This window comes from Dufourea novaeangliae, unplaced genomic scaffold (genome assembly GCF_001272555.1).
Source record: "Dufourea novaeangliae isolate 0120121106 unplaced genomic scaffold, ASM127255v1 scaffold484, whole genome shotgun sequence".
Classification (NCBI taxonomy): domain Eukaryota; kingdom Metazoa; phylum Arthropoda; class Insecta; order Hymenoptera; family Halictidae; genus Dufourea; species Dufourea novaeangliae.
The window spans coordinates 15643-33711 of record NW_015374362.1 but is presented as its reverse complement, the minus strand read 5'-3'; the positions used below and the strand labels follow the sequence as shown (position 1 = coordinate 33711).

The window sequence follows — 18069 nt, the reverse complement described above, 5'->3', positions numbered from 1 at the left end:
TCCTCTTGAGATCATCGAAGTTCAGATGTCCTAACCTGTTGTGCCATTTCGTCAAATTATTGTTGTGAATTTTTGACATACCTGCGTACTCGGGAGAGTTCTCGTTGACCACATACAACCCATCTGTCATAGTAGCCCTCATCGCTACTGATCCATCCTCTCTGGTTACGACAGCATATTCTTTTTGAAATGTTACCTTGTAACCATGCTTCGTGATGCTTGACACCGATAATAGGTTACTTTTGAGTTTTGGTACTAGCATTGCATCTTGTAACCTAATAGCGTTCGGTTTGTTGCCTTCCGCTTGCACGTTAATATTTACTTCTCCCTTTCCTTATGACTTAACGCAATCCTCCGCAGCTGTATATATCTTCGTTGTTTCGTTTCTATTCAACTCGTTGAATCTGCTGCTGTCATTACACATATGTGTTGTACGCCACTGTCTAGACACCATGTGCCAGACCTTGGAAAACCGGTGTTCAAGGCAATTACTGTCATCGCATCGTCTCTCCTTTCCGTGTTCTTTCCTCTTGGATTGGATCTGCAATTCTTGGCCAAGTGGCCTGTCTTTCCACAGTTGAAACAATAAAACATCTTTTTACGTTGTGGTAGTTTTGTGTGGTCCTTTGAAGGTGTGTTTTTGTACCCTCCTTTGCTCTTCGTTAATAGGGCTTCTTCTTCTTTTTCTGCTCCTTGATCCCGAGTACTCTCTAGTTTTCTAGCTTCCTCCTCGAGCAGCCTTGTTTTGAGTTCTTCCAGTGTTGGCATCCCATCTCTGGACTGTATCGCTATGCTGATAGTTTCATACTCGCTTGGTAATGAATTTAGAAGCCAAACCGATAGCAGGTTTTCTGGTAATTTCATATCACACTCCTCCAATTGTTCTGCTATTCTTACAAACTCATTTATATATTGAGACATGTTCTATTCTGTGGACTTCTTTAAGCGATATAGCTGATTGAAGAGTACACATTGCCTCATGGGCCTTCTAGATTCATAAATACCTTTCAGCATTTCCCACGCTTCCATCGAAGTGTTCGCCCTTTTGATATAGTTGTACTGATCCGATTGTATGCTTAACCCCTTGCACTATTCGGAACCTCGGGAAAAGTCAGGCCAAACGCGGCTGCCTCGATTGTCGTGGTGAAAGGCGAGCGGTGGAGCGCGCGTGCCGAAACTTGAGACCTATTCTTACGACCGAGCGCAAGGTAGTCGTGCCCGTATTTACTTCACGAGATGGAACTCTTGTGAAATTCAAATGAATTTGAATCAAAAACTTTTAAAAAATACTTTAATTATTACATAAGAGGAAAACAAATTCTGAATAAATAATAATGTAAGATAGAATTTTGATTGGAATATCTATCTGTTTATTATAGAGAGAACAAGACAATAGAAACAATACAAGTCGAGACAGAACATATACTCGCTGCCGTGATATACAAATAATCGTGATCCGTAATCGTAGCCGAAATCCGTAATCGTAAGCCGTAATCGTAATCCGTAGTCGTAATCGTAATCGTAATCGTAATGCTACTCGTAATCGTGATCGTCGTATCGTGGTTTTCGTATGACTTCTCCTGCGCGCCGCGGACACGTCCTTTTTATGCACGCATCGGTCAACGTTCTCTCTTTGTTTCGCACGTTCGAGTCAACGGACTTCGACGCCCGCTATTCGCTTTGACGGACGCTGACATTTCGTTGCTCTTCGCGGTATAACAACACGTTTCGGTAACCATAATACCGCCGACGCTCACGTACACACACATACACGCATTCGTACATTATGTCGGGCATAGGAGAGTTTGCGAATCCCGATCAGCTGTTTTGGGTTCAACGTACTCGCAAACTCTTCTATTAACGCCTGCTTCCTACAATAATAATATAATTAATTACTAACAAAATAAAAATATGTAAAAGCAAATCCACGGTAGTAGTATTTGAACATCAAACCGAAAACTGATAAACACAATATAAATAAACAATTAAATATCAACAAATTAATAAATTGAAAAGTATCTACAAGTATAAATTCAATATTCTTGCATGGTATGATATTTTCTAAAGCATTCCGGTACATGCAAAGCCACCTTACATTTACTACATTCCCAGCTTGTTTCGCTTCGTTTTTTGTGTTTGTAACACACTTTACAGATCCTAGTTGGGTGTTCCTTACTAGGCGTTGCATCAATATGTTTGGGGAAATGAGCCCAATATTGCGCCTGTAAGCGCATTGTTGTTTGAATTTCTGCGGATTTCCCACGTCTTGTATAGTCAGGCAGCTGTACATATTTTAAGATTGCCTCGGCTATATCTATTCTATAATTTACGTAGGATTGTCTTCTTGGATCTTGTAGTTGTTTTTTTATTACATACGTATTATATAGGCCCATATCGGTCATATAAAAAAAGAGTTTTTTGTAACCCTTAATATATTTTCTCATAATGGGGAAACATGCCAACATTTGATCATTGAGATCAATTGCCCCCATTCCTTTGTTGTAGTCAATTACGCAATTCGGTTTAAATTTCGTCCTATCTCGTTTGTCTGTCGCTTCAGTCATTTCTACAGATGCGTGTTTCTTTGTCAACACATACACATCACGTTTGTCCTTCCACCTTACAGCTAATATTCCATTGCACGTTCTGCATAGATGTTCTCCTGGTTTTAATTTGCTTGTTGAAAGATCCTTCGGCATATTTTTCCTGTTATTACGCACGGTGCCGATAACATTTGTTTTTTGCTTGTGCAATTTTAGAAATAGAGCGGGTGAGGAATACCAATTGTCAATGTACAACGTGTATCCTTTATTTAAAACCGATTCTGCCAATTCCGTGACCACACCTTCTGATGAAATATCAATCAAGTCAATTTTATCTTGGCCAGTATATATTTTAAACTTGCTGCAGAATCCAGTACTTGCTTTACATAGTTTATATATTTTTATGCCAAACCTGGCTCGTTTTGATGGGTTAAATTGTTTATACATTAAGCGGCCTTTATATCGCATTAATGATTCATCAATACTTATATTTTTATCCGGTGTGTAAATATTATTAAATTTGTCGTTCCAATAATTAATGATTGGTCTTATTTTGTGAAGGCGATCATTGTTGCAATCCGTTAGATTATTTGAGAAATGCAAACATCGTGATATTTGGGTAAATCTTTTCAGCGGCATTACTTTTGTAAATATAGGTGTTTCTATCACTTCCCGCTTAGACCAATGCATCTGTATATTTGGTTTTTTGATTTGCGCCATCAAAATACACAACGCATAATAGGCCAATATTTCATCTTTTGTAACTGGGAACCAACCGTCATCCTGTTTCCTTCTTCTTCCATTACTCATTATTTGTTCCGCGTAACGATTTGTTTCCGTGACCACAATGTCCCACAAATTTTCGTTGAATATAATAAGAAATAAATCTAACAGTCCGTCATTCGTGCCTAATCGGTCTAAAACATAGCCTTTTACACCACAAGCCTCCGAGTATTCCCAAATTGTTGGCGTGTTATCACTTTCCTGCCAATTCCCCTCAAGACTCACTTCAGGTCTGGGATTTTCCTCTTCATCACTGTCGCGTATAATTAATCTTCTTGCAGAATTCACTACTGGCACAATTACACTGCTGTCACTAGTATTTTCGTCACTGTCTGTAATTCTTCTATGATCTATCGATTGACAGCTTGAAACATTGGAAGCCTTTCCCCGGCTCTTACTTCCACGCGAAGTACTTGCTTTTTTAGAAGTGTTGCTTCTTTTCTTGTACATGCTGGAGGGCTTGGTAGAATTAAAAATATATATGCAGAGATCACTTTGTGTAGCAAGCAACTTTCTGTAGCAAGCTGTTCGAAACGTGTGCACCTCGTATAAAGAATGGTACAAACTGAAGATCGACTGAGCGGTCTTGGTCTCGCCGCGTGCGCATGTTTATTTAACTTGGAGATGTTATCTGTACCGAGAAGCAGCACTACGTTCTAGGTAGCACGTGCTCTACACGGACACACACAATCCCATTCGAGATGTTCATACTTGGTCCAAAACTAAGACCACGAGTCAGACTCGTGATATTCATGTTCGGCCTGAAATGTCGAGTACGAGTCAGACTCGTGATATTCATGTTCGGCCTGAAATGTCGAGTACGAGTCAATTATTCATGTTCGGCCTGAAATGTCGAGTACGAGTCAGACTCGTGATATTCATGTTCGGCCTGAACAACGAGTCCGACTCGTGACATCCATGTTTGGCTTAAAATTTTCATCACGAGTCACACTCGTCAAAATAGTGCAAGGGGTTAAGGTGATTGCGTCTAGAGCCTTCTCGTCCCTCATTGTCCAGTCACCGTCGTTTTCTTCGGGTTTCGGAACGGTTTCATTCACATAACCCCACAAATCGTTATATCTCAGCACACTCTTCATTTGTATTTTCCACGTCTCATAGTTCGTGCTGTTTAGTCTTTCTATACGTTCAATCTTTCCTAGATTCATTTTGCAAACTTTACTGAACGCGTGGCGCACGACTCTAACCTCACTTTTCACTCAGTCTTCTCTATTTTATTTGTTTTATAGGCGCTCTGGGCCCATAACCTGTTAGATTTTATTATTAATTCAGAGCGCGTTGAGCTCTGAGTGAATACAAGATGTTAGATTAATGAATTGCGCGTACATAACGCGGCACGCTACGCAGTTCACGGTATAAAAGCACGTGTTGCTACCTCGGATGCTACGAACGAAAGGAAGTAACACCCTGCACACGGCGGCAAACCGACGATGTTGAAACAAAGACGAATCGCCACGAACCGGCGCGGTACTCTCTGTTAACACTCGTGCGCATTGACCATGTGATTACCGCCAAATTTTAACAATATGCACAATAAATAAATTAATAATATGCACAGTAAATAAATCACAGTATGGAAATCACAGTAAATAAATCACAGTATAGAAATCACAATAAATAAATCACAGTAAATGAATCATAGTATATAAGAAGATCAATAACTTGTTTACTTGTGAAATTAGATCCTTGATCGGTGTGAATGACCCGGGGACAACCAAATCGAAGTAAGAAGTAAACATGAAATAATGTAAACATATAAGAAAGGCATTCTTTCTGGGTACTTGTTTGCATCGATTGTTGGAGTTGGTTAGAGTTACGTAAGAGAGCGGCCGCTATTACTGTCGGTTCTATATTAATCTTTGGCTGCGTTGCTGGCTGGAAGCGTGGAAAGGAAAGGAGAGGGAGCGTTTCGTCCTGGGTCTGCTGGTGGACTCATCAGTAAGGCTACCTAGCGGACCCTGCCCTAGACACGAGGATATTCGATGGTCGGTTAAGGACGTATATGTATATACAGTAGACTCTAAATTTAGTGCCACTTTCTGGGCTGTAGGAGAGTAAAATGGCATTAAATTTACGAGCCCCCCCCCCCCATGCTAAGTTCTATCCCATTCAACCCCGAATATTTGACAATCTAATTCATGAAACTCGAATATTTTAAATTCATGAAATATAGTAGTAACCTAAGTTTCACAAAAGTTTTTTGCGAATTTATAAAAAAAGTAAGCCCGAGGGATGGGTGCATGTATAAAGAAAAGGTGTTCAGAATGGTGATCTTGACAACATATATCAAGGTTAAGGTCATCGGAGGTAGGTCTCCTTTTGTAAATAATTGCCAAGGTTTCGGTTATTTAATTTTTGTAATGTTTTTTCAGAAGAACATTAAAAAGTTTTATATATGAACTTATACATTTACTACCTAAAAAATGATAATAGATGTATATAAAAATGTTGAAATGAATAAAAAGAATAATCATTCTGAAGGAATAACATAATAAGTATAAAATAGAGACTGTGATGGAATAACACAACATACATAAGGATATTGAAAACTGTTAATTGAATGTTTAATGTATATTTTCAATACTACTCGAGTCATTATCGCATTTAATAACATTCTGTGTTCTGCTCGTACTAACTACGTGATTTGGTCACTTCTGAGCCATACCTTCCGTATGCGAACGTTCACAGTAATACACCTCTGTTACTTAACCCCTTAACCTACGATTTACTTATCACATATTCCACAAATATTTATAACTTTAGGAGGGCGCCGCCGCTAATATTTATATTTGGCCCGATTATCGTATTACGGGCTGTGCCCGTAATATTCACTTTTGGCCCGATCATCTACTACGGGCTATGCCCGTAATATTTACGTTTGGTCCGATCATCTACTACGGGCTATGCCCGTAGTTGTAGGTTAAGGGGTTAAACCACGCGTTTTAGGTTCTAATTTGAAATCTATAATTATTGCTGAGACATAAGGTCGTCCATTAAAATTTTTACCAGAAAATGAAATTTTATATGACTTTATATTAAACTTACCATACAAAAGTACTTATCTTGCACAACTGATATATTGATACACAACTGATACATTACTACTATACTGATCCAAACCTCCGACGACACAAACCTACCCACTCTCTCCTACTTTTGCCGAATCGGTATAATAACCGAAAGGAAGCGTAATTACCGATAATTATTATTAATATTAATGTAATTGTCAAACAGAATGATAACTTCGGCTTCCGGATTCAAGCTTTCGCGCGATAACGCAGCAGCCGAACGCTTCCGGGTTGTTTTTTTTGGTTTTTCGGGCAGACGGGTGAGAGGGGGTCGAGCGTGTTGGTGTCTGGCGGAACATGTGCGTGCCGTGTGATTGTATTCATATAATATGTTCTACATTTAGTTAAATAAACTATTTTTTCATTCACTAAGAACCACGCTCTGCAACCTAACTTTGACAGTAATAAATAATATATAAGTGTATATATTAATATTATCTATTAATTATAATTAATTATTATATGTTAGAAATTTCAACACAAGCGTCGTATAAACACGACCGAATGCCCAAATAGCTGCTGCACTGTTTACGTTAAGGCGAGCGCAGTAACGGGCCCCGACAGCACGACGCCTAAGATATCGTAAATTAGCAACGGACCCTTGAGGAGTTTTCCGTGGACGACGACGAAGGGACCTCCCGGTCGAGGAAGGTCATTCTTGTATCTGTAGTCGTTTGACACGCACTGTTCGAAACGACGTTGCAAATATATATTGAGTTATACCATCATTGTTTGCGCGAGTTTTCTTGGCTCCTTAATTTTCAATCGTTTTTTACATATATAACTAATTATCATAATTGTCAGAAACTTTCTACCGAGGCTTCGATTTTTAATAGGAACTGTATTCCTCTGAGATTCTAAGGTAAATGCCATTTGGTCCAACACAGACCTCTTGTCAGAAGACACCCCTGCTTTCTCCATTCCGTCGCCAGATTCTCTAGAAACAATGTCCTTATTCTTGAAGCAACGCAACAATCTTTAATTTTCTCTCATCTGCTTCTCATAAACAAACCTATGATGGCCGATAACTGAAAGACCCAATATGGTCCTCTGCCATCGCGTGACATCAGGGCTATTTAGTTTCACGCCTGGCCTTCCAGAACCGCACGTAGTGTAATTGTAAATCCATATCATAAATCCTTCGATGACACAATAATGCCAGGCAAACCGGTTTCGACTCTATTCTAAATACGTTGATATTAACATAGTAATAATGATTATTATCGGTTATTACCGATTAGGAAGAAATGTTGATTTTATTTCTTCAAGTTATATACCTACGTAAATTGTAGACACAATAACTACATTGGATCTAAGGACAACAGAAAATTAAAAACTTTACTTTATTCTGTATCATTACTACAGTGAATGACACTGATTGTTGAAATAACAACAGTTGTAAATAGAGCCAACTTTTGATCAGCCACTTACCTAACGCTTGTACAAGTATTTATTAGTGGGTGTATTTGTATACTCACGATATTTTAGACATACAAAAAGTTACAAAAATGATGAGCAATTAGGTTAAATTATGGAAATACTAAAAAATAATAATTCTTCTTTTATACAATCTTTTATACAATAATTTCAAGACTTTCTTGAAATTATTTTTCGTTGCCCGTGTTTAGTGGGACGTGTACATTACGTACAAAATTCTGCACTATACGTCCGTTAAGTTAGCTCGAGCGTCCACATTAAGGGGTTAAGCACAAGTTGAAAAACACCTGAGTTGCTGCTATACATACTGAATAATATAAATTCGCTTTCTTTTATATCGCTCGTTGTAATTTCTATTCAGACTGTGTATTTCATATGTGTAGGGTGTTAACAAAACAGTGGGCACTTTCAAAGGGTAAATTCTACACGCAAAACTAAAACAAAAATCTCGAATGACGATATAGCGTTCAAGGCTTCCTTTCCAAGAATTAATTGTTGAAAATACGGGAAAAATACGCGTGAAATACGTCTGGTGCGATGTATTATAGATACTACTTACAACAGTCGATTCTTAGCTGATATATGGTATCGGTGATGGCCTAATTAAATATCTCATTGAAATGAAATCAAATGAATGAAACTAACACGTGAAACAATTGAAGAGCGCGCTTTGCAATTAGAATAAATTATTCTAATTAACCTGCTATGTCAGAAGTATTTTACTTGTATTTTGCCTGTGGCTTCAATAAATAACTATATCTCGGAAACGAAGCCTCGAGCGTAATTTCGTCATTCTTGATTTTCGTCTTAGTTTTTCATATAGAATTCACCTTGTAAAATTTTCCATATTTTTATTAACAGCCTGTATATTCATAAAAACGTACGATCATACAAAACGCACTAAAATAAAAACTTCAACGAAGATAAAAACCTTGTTTCTATTTCATTTAACGAACGCCTTTTCAGAAGAAACAAATTTATGGATGATTACGCTTTGCATGCAACAGTCTATGAAAATGGGAATTTGTAGAAATTTTTGCAATTTATATATAATAGATGAGATGTGTTATTAAATACGGCACTCTCTAACGCTCAGCAATATTTGGTCATTTCTTTGATGGAAATTAAACCTGACTTTTTTAATGAAGGAAGTGGATATTTGATTTCGTTCTAATTTGTAATCTATAATTGTTGCTGAGACATAAGGTCCTCCATTAAAATTTTTACCAGAACATGAAATTTTATATGACTTTACAGAAACGATTTATTTCGGTTAGCAATTTGTATTAAACTTACCATAAAAATGCACTTATCTTGCACAACTGATATATTGCTACACAACTCATACACTACTACTATACTGATCCAAACCTCCGACGACCCAAACCTACCCACTCTCTCTTACTTTTGCCGAATCGGAATAATAACCGAAAGGAAGCGTAATTACCGATAATTATAATTAATATTAATGTAATAAATAATATATAAATATATATATTAATATTATGTGTAAACAAAACGACAGACAAATAACTACATTATCTTTCCTTTTCATGTGTTCGTAAATTCGAAATATGTTAAGCAACCAAATATCTTTGAGTGTCAGTGTATGTTGTGAAAGCAATTATTAGACTTTGAAAGTTTATGCAAATTATAAGTGGATATTAGTATATGAGAACTAAAAATGGACAGAATTTTACTTTTTGTTCTAGAGGTTTCGGAATGCTAATAATAATACATAATACATAAATAGAATTAAAGTTTAATGGGTCATTATTTTACTATGCTCTTCAAATTAGGAGACGCAGTGAATGCATAAAAATCTACAGTCTCGTAATTCCAGAAGTAACCTTCTTATTACCACTCCATCGGACGTTCTTAATAATTTTTATAACATTCAGAAACCTTCAGGAATATCCTTATACATACACTCGAAATGTTTGGATAAGTACGATAATGGTTTGAATATATTAATACAATTTGAATATATTAATCTATACAATATTAGTATATAATATTTTATAGTTATCTTACCGTCTCCACATATAATATTTTATGTAAAAATGATTGTATTGAGGAACCAATTTTTCTATGTATAATAATTAAAATGTTCGTACAACATTCAGTATATGAATGTGATTACATGACTGAACATGTAATAATTAAGATATAACTAGAAATAATTAGAAATAATTAAGATTTAATTAGAAATAATTAAAAAAATAACAGTTTTTATCACACGTTTGTCTCACAAGGGAACATACCAAACCCGCACATGGCGATTTTAATCCGCGTAGCACGGTGTCGGAGTCAATTCTGATTCCACACTGATAGTTTACTAACACAGTGACGGTGTGCTTCGAGCTCGAGAACTTCGCCGCATTATACTACCCCTGTGACGGTGTGGCTCGAGCTCGAGACCATCATCGATATACTACTACGTATCTCATTCAGTCGGTTTCGGACTGCGTTCGTATTTTCGTCATTCATATACGAAGGAATAATAACCACATAAATTATAAAAAATATAATTATTCTATATTTATATTATAACAACTAGTGTGTACAGTTTGACGATAGCAAGGTAGAAATGAATAACCGTAATTTTGTCGATTTTCACTTTTTTACATAAATAGACTAAATATCATTTAGAATATTATTTGTAATCCGTTGATGTAAAAAAGTAAAAATCGACAAAATTGCGGTGGTCCGTTTGTATTTGACAATAAAGTCCAGGATGTGTCGGTAGTTGGATGGTTATTGGAACTATGTTGAGGACTTGGTAACGGTGCTGAAGTAGAGTCATATCCGCGAAATTCGAATAAATTGTTAAGAGCTAGGGTCGCGAGCAGCGCAAGTGGCCGGCGGAGTAGATTTTCCAAGGAATATGGCTTATCAGTTTGTTAGTGAGGTGCGCGGACGAATCTGATGCGAAATCAGAGAGCCGATAGGACGATTAAGAGTGAAAACGAACCTGATGCGAAATCAGGGAGCCGCAGGAAATGTTAGTTAAGCCTCGTAACTCGTTCTATAAATTTAAATACAACTCGAGCGGTAAAGTTGTATCGTGGGGAAAGATCATCTACGATTATAATAATTACCAAACCAATGAATTTTAGTAATAAAATTACTCACGTTTATTAGAGAATATTATTTGAATATTATACAATCAGTCTTTGGTACACGTGTGTGTAGTGTAGTATTGTCGCGGTAAAGTGTTAAATGTAATATTACCGGTTAAATGCTTAAATGCTCGGTGTTAACGCACTGGCAATGCGGGGACTAAGAGCGGTTTTAAAAGATTACCGAATAGAACTTCAACCGAACTCGCGGATTCTATAAGGTTAACTGATGATTCGAAAGGGAACTTAAGCGTAATTTCACTAGATACAACCGACTCTTTACCGAATATAATACGTCGTGAGTCTACCAAGTGACTACTTTCTGCTCCCCGAGGGTTAAAATCAGAGGGTTTATATAGTTCCAAAACTGGGTGGGGTTTCATTAGAATTTCTTTATAAGAAAATCTTAACGGTCGCGAGTGAATCATGATTCTGTCTCTAGGTTGCTATCCAGTTGGTCGAGATTACGCTCCCCTATTACTTGAGCAATAAACAGACGGAGTTTTAGGACGTTTTCCGTTGCCAGACGCGCGGTAGAATACGATTGAAAATGAAATTATTCTCTATACGTAACAAAATATAACTAATATTTTACTTAGTTTGTGTTTTAGTAAATTCTAATTTTCTAAGTTACAATGCACAAGAATATAATTAACTTTACATATAAAAATATTGAATATTGATTATACGCGGGAAAGCTGAACACGCACACCCTTATATAGATATGTGTGCAAAAACAACGTTGCCAAACTTACCAGAAACAAGCACAGTGGAGTCATACGACTAACCCAAATATATTTTTTATTTTTAATATAATCAAGAATGATCATTGGAAATGTCGTTGAAATTCATAGACATAATTTTTATACGCTATTAAAATGTATTACTGGGTGTTCCATATCAATTAGTAATATAATGCTTTATTGACTAGAGTCAAGTATGCACGACCTTAACTCCTATTAGAATTGTATTGTCAGTCATAAATTACTGAGTCACACCAATAAAGGCGCTAATATCGCACTTTTCGACATGTCTTGACACATAACGCATACTTCTATGTAGTGCTATCTGGCATTTGGAATTTATACGGGGTCGTGTATGATAAAGTTGTGTTATAATATTTTTGATATTAGTTGTTTGCAGTTTTAATTATGTTTATTTAATTTATTACATACTGTATGTATATTATGTAATAAATTTAATAAACACATTTGAAATTGCGAACAAGTAATATCACATTTATTGTAATTCAAATTTATCGTACACGTCACTCAGTATCTTATCTATTATAAATCGTTCCGAAATTCAAACGTGCCCCGGATTTCCGACACTCATTTTAGTACTTGAGTCATGTCATGTATGGCGCTACAAAATGACCAAGAAGAACCTGGGAGATGTACCCCCCTGGAACTAATTCGTGTCCTTAGTTTCTGCCCTTTGGCTCGGCCGCTCGCATGGTAACAAACATCCGTTGCTTTCCGATTTACACGAATAGCTCCGTCACTGTGTGCATGTCGCTTTTGAGGCCGCGTAACCCCGGCACCGTCCTCAAAGGGTTAACGAACTTATGTGGAAGATGGTTCTCCAAAATATACTTCACACGTATTTCTGTATATTGGTCATTGTCCATGTTAAGGGGGTGATGACAGCTCCCAAATTTGAGAGATGAAAATATATTCTCTGCAATATTTCAGAAAACAGCAGGGACTAAGAAAGCATTTTCTCTAATTTTGTGTTTTTGAATGGGAAATTAAGTCACATAAGAAAATTCAAGAACAAATGATTTGTTTATATAATATATAAAAAATTTGAATGTTTCCTTAAATTTTCTTATGTGACTAAATTCTCCATTCAAAAACACACAATTTAAAAACAGTATATTTTTTCCTACTCCCTCTAGTTTCAGAGATATTCCAAAAAATATATTTTCATACCTCAACTTTCAGGGCTGTTAGATGATGGCCTATGAAAAGAAATACGTGTCAAATATTTTTTGGACAACTATCTCCCATATATGTTTCATTAAAATCGACGTGTGCGGGTTCGGTATGTTCCCGTGTTAATAGTATATCACAGTTTGGTAATGAAACTTTAATTATTTCCTACTGTTTACCATTCGGACGGGCCTAAAAGTGACACGAAACTATTTCTTCACAATTGTGACCCATATTGTCGTGTAAATGAAGACAGTTCGCTGTTATCAAACCTACTTCGTGGAATCTGTATAAATAAGCGTATCACGCGGTAACAGCTATCAAAGTATAAAACAGCGGAACAAGGGGGGGCGAGAGAAAAGTACGGCGGAACAACAAAGCAAGGAAAAGAGGACATAGGCTGCGAGGGCATGCAGCGTGCAGAAACGGTAGGATACCGGAATGCACATGGCTGTTAACTATCCTTTGAGTCTCGTTCGTGGAGCACCTCACCCGTGCAATATCTCACTCGGACTATGGGGTTGTGACAGTGTATGGTTGAGCTACGATGGCGGATATGCTCGGTTGCTTCGTAAAAAGACATTTTCACAGCTCTACTAGCGGGCAGAATAGTAGACACAAGCGGCTCTTGGATCCGTGTAAGCATCGTGTAACGCCATACCTGATTACACACAGTGATCAGTGAGCCGAGCTTATCCACCGTATGCTTCGATAAGTTGTTAAGAACGCACCTCGTTGGGCTCCAACCACCCCGTTAACAGAATTGTCCAGTCTCCCGTGATTCATGTCCACGTATTATTAGTCCCATGGATCTGTTGGTGTCGATTTAAAGAGAGACCTCTTAAGCACCGCTTATTATTCCATGAGCAGCTCGCGATGAAAGAACAGGCTACTTGCAATGATGGTCAATACGTACTTGAATACATCTTTTGCCAATCATTACTTTTGCTATACGACGTATATTTAATTAATTACAAGGGTAATTTGTAAAGTAAGAATCGTTTTGGCGAAAAGTGATAAGAATTTATTGTAACTCAAGATCCTTGTTTTTACAATAAAAATATATATCTTAGACTATTTTTCAACATAATCCTCGCTGACATACAAGTATTCTTGAGATCGGGAGACGAACTTGATGTTCCTCGTTGAATAACTCTTCCTCTGTCTTTTTAACCAATTGGTGACAGTTTGGTAGACGTTACTATCGGACTGTGCCCACGGCAGCCCCCCTGCTAATGTGGCGGGGGCTGTGTGATAGCTACCGGCGCTTTGAGCCACAGCTGGGCCTTGGGGGGGGAATCGCACTTCCCCTCTCCCGGGAGAAACGTACTACTACTACTACTACTACTACTACTACTACTACTATCGGACTGCATGCATTTCCCGCTCAAAAATTCCGTGATTTTCAGGATTGGATGATCTGTGCCTGAAATTGAGTATTGTACTTCTGAATAAAGAAGAAGGTCCGTGGGTGTTGTTTATGACACCCACTATGTTATCAGTAGTACAGATATTTATGCATTTATAACTCTTTTTAACTTTCAAGACGCAGTGAAATAAAGACTTTATCAAAGTTTAATAATATTTGTATAATATCATAGACATAATACATTAGTTTTCTATATTATTTGCATGCATTACTTGCACGCCTATTACAAAATGCATAGTTAATATGCAGCACTTATCACTTTTTATCTCTAGTATCTTTTGGCGTTGGAATGTTAGGTATGAAAAGGAAAGGAGAAAGGAAAGGATTGTTTTGTACTCGGCTTGCTAGCGGAATCCTCAGCATGGTTATATATAGCAAATCCTATCTTATACTGGGAGACACTCGCTGGTCGATTTACATGACAGTATATATGGCGAGGAAATAAAAACTGCCACCTGAAATAACTTATTATCTATGACTTTATTAAAAAATGTTTAAAATGGAATTTATTGTATTCCGGGCGTAGAAGAGAGGAGGGGTGGACTAATCAGATGAGTACAGTTTCATTTTTTAATAAATGCTTTATATTTTCCGAAATATGAAGGTAACCTTAAGTTTTTTTAACTGGCACCATACATTTTTCTTGTTACACTGCTATAACAGCTGAAAAGACTAATTCAATGAAGACAAGATGACTTTCAGTTGACCCCGAACTTCAAAACAAAATGGAAATTTGTGGGAAGTCACTGCGTTACTTACTTCCAACTTTTCTGTCCTGTAAACACTAGGCAGATAGCTTTTTACAGACGTTGGGTGTGAAATAGCGTTATCGCGGATATAGTTAAGCGTAAAAAAACAAGCGTTTTGAACATGAAGATAGTAACTAGAATATGAAATATTAAGATATAAACGACCACTACTTCAAAGACATACGTACTTTTATACAAAAACATTGAAAATAAGTCATGTAGTTACTCTCCCCATATTTTCGTTTCATTTTCTGATTAAAGGTTAAGTGAAAGTCATCTCATTATAGGCCGTTCAAATCTTTTTAGTGGCTACAACGAAGTAATAAAAAAATGTACAGAGTTATTTAAAAATTCAGGGTCACCTTGACATCTTATAAAATATGAGGTATTCAAAAATTAAACTTATTCATCTTGGTCAGCCTTCCCGAATACAGTAACTGTTACTTCAAATATTTCTTGATAATGTCTATACATAGATAACGAATTATTTTATGTGGTAATTTTTGTTGACTCACCCTGTATATAGAAACCGACGATGTATTGAGTAGCTGCGGGAAAGGTATTGACTCAGAAGCCCTATAATGGCGAGTACAGGAGGTGCCGCAACAACCTTATCCTCATCGTGGATTATACATACATACATATGTACATTATTCTAATCATGTAAATTCTGCGGTTTCCGTTAAACTTATCGTACGTGCAACACTTTGGCAGATCAATGTAAAAGATTACAGTGCATGAAATAAATTTTTGTCTAATTTTCATATTTATAAGTTAGTCTCTAAAGTTTTTTATTTCAGAGTCAGCCAAGCATGCAAAGCTAAATTTTGTTCAATGCCTATTATAAGGTTACGTTCTCAACATGGCTACAGATCTAACGCAAGATCTGTTATAAACAACTTAGGCGCAAATTGGCAGCAACATATGCAGTAGATTGACAGCAAGTCTTGCAACATAAACTGTTGTCATATTGGGGACAGAAACGGACGAGAGCTTGCGCAACTTCAGCCAATTAAATTTTATATGGACGCGCATATACATATAGGCCTTTAAATGATCTATTTAAACAATTACTTTTATTATTGATTTTAGGGAAATAAATAATTTATAAAATACTTTCATTATATTATTAATAAGTATACAGGGTGTCCCAAAAATGTCCTCCGACCCGGAAATAGGGCACTCGGGGGGTGAATTAGAACAACTTTTTCCTTAGCAACAATGTAAACTGAGGCTTCGTTACAGAGATATTAACGAAAAACCGCGACCAATCAGAGCGCGAGTTTGCCAGCCGAGTTCCCGCGCTAGCGGTGGCTTCGCGCTACGCTTGTACTACGAAGCTCCGAACAAGTAGATCACCATGCATCGCAGGAAACCGCGTATAATAATAGCAAATAAACAAGACGTAACAAATAAAATCATACTCTTTATCATCTGTCGTTTGTTATTTAAAGAGATTAGTGAATGAAACGTAAATGTAGGCAAATTATGTTTAACGTAAAAAGACGAATGCACATTTACATTTTTGTAAATTCCTTTTTACGAATTTGTAAATTTCCTTTTCAAATAACGTGTGAACGAAAAGGTAATGTAACAAAGAATAAACGAGAAGTGATTGTAGTTCGGTGAAATTAATAAAACAATAATGACCAATAAACTGAATAGAACTCACCCTTACGGAAATTCACCTGCAGCGTAGAAACCTGCGTCAGTAGGTCAGTGTACCGAGCCTGGGCATCGACGGACGAAATGGTTTATGGCAGGGTAGAGTCCATGCCACTGGTGATCGCAGGTATGCGACACCAGCCGACGTTAAGAGTTGCAACGTCAAGTGCCGCCGGGTTAATCCATCGAATATGTATTCACTTCACTGCACTGCACTAACACTGATCACCCGACACAATCACTTAATGTATTTTTAATCCAACGTGTTGTTACTACGTTAGGAAAATTCGTGGCCTCGGAAAGGGCCGATTGTTTTCAATTTTTCAGATGTTTTACGTAACCAAACACTTGCACAGCAACACCCGCATATCCGTTATTGTGTACGTACCACCATAAAATTGCGTAATATTCCCGTGAACTGAACATCTCTGTCGCCCGATTGCTAACCGACTGACTGAATTTTTCCTCTACCCCCAAGTAGTTTCCCATCGTTACATTGTGAGTTCACTCCCACCATGACAAGATTTAGGTAGAAAGAATTCAACGGTTCTAGGATAACATGTGCTTTGCAGAAGTGCAAGGAAAGAACCGTCGCGCAGTTTCACCAAAACGCGTAGCCCGTTAATTTATTGACAGGGTACCTACTCCTTTGAGATAGGAAACAGACATCACGTGCATCGGCTTGAGAATGTCCGAAATAAAGAGGACCACCAACGTGCCCGTTGCTTCGAGTTGGAAAGTACAATGTACATTGTTTTTCTCGAGGAGCAGGGAAACAATTTTACCGACATGTGTTCGGTTATTTATGGCTCAAATCTTCGGCCTCGTAGCAACCGTGAACTCACAACAGAATCGACAATCGACAATGTTATTACAACTCTGTGAAATTGTAGTTCTCATGAAAATATTTAATACGTATTTTTTTTTAGTATTCCGTCAAATATCTCGGAAATTATTAGAAATGAAAAAGCCATATAATTTGCAATATTGTGTTTGTTTTGTTATTGAATGTAGCTATATCATTCAATTCCAGAATAATCCCTTTCATTAAACAATCTTTCGCCGACTCCTGACAGTGCTCGGTGCAGGTAAATCCAAAAAAATACTACCGTATTCGTTGAACTCTTTTCCGTAAATCATTGACACTTTGATATAGCTTTTAATCTCATTGAAATAGTCTGGAGCGTTCGCGATACCGCCAGTCGACCGTAATACTGGAGCGCCCGGTTCTTTTACCTGAAACCGGGCGCACCGCTGTCTTCAATAGGTTACTGCTACGTTAATATGACCCGCAACACCCTACCGATAGGCTAATTTTACG

General features: G+C 37.3%; 1 protein-coding gene across 1 annotated transcript; it reads right to left on the bottom strand.

Moving 5' to 3' along the window:
* Positions 1–1784: 1784 nt before the first annotated feature.
* Positions 1785–3776, bottom strand: LOC107192994 (piggyBac transposable element-derived protein 4-like). Its single transcript, XM_015582362.1, has 2 exons — positions 2148–3776; positions 1785–1871 (listed from the first exon to the last, which is right to left on the bottom strand). Exons 1-2 carry the CDS (start codon positions 3774–3776, stop codon positions 1785–1787), a joined length of 1716 nt encoding a protein of 571 aa, XP_015437848.1.
* Positions 3777–18069: the final 14293 nt, after the last annotated feature.

Excerpts from the sequence above, each read along its gene's own strand:
- LOC107192994 (XM_015582362.1), bottom strand. The coding sequence starts at position 3,776 with ATGTACAAGAAAAGAAGCAACACTTCTAAAAAAGCAAGTACTTCGCGT. Across the intron at positions 1,872-2,147 it reads ACCCAACTAGGATCTGTAAA|GAAGCAGGCGTTAATAGAAG; the intron begins GTGTGTTACAAA and ends TTATTATTGTAG.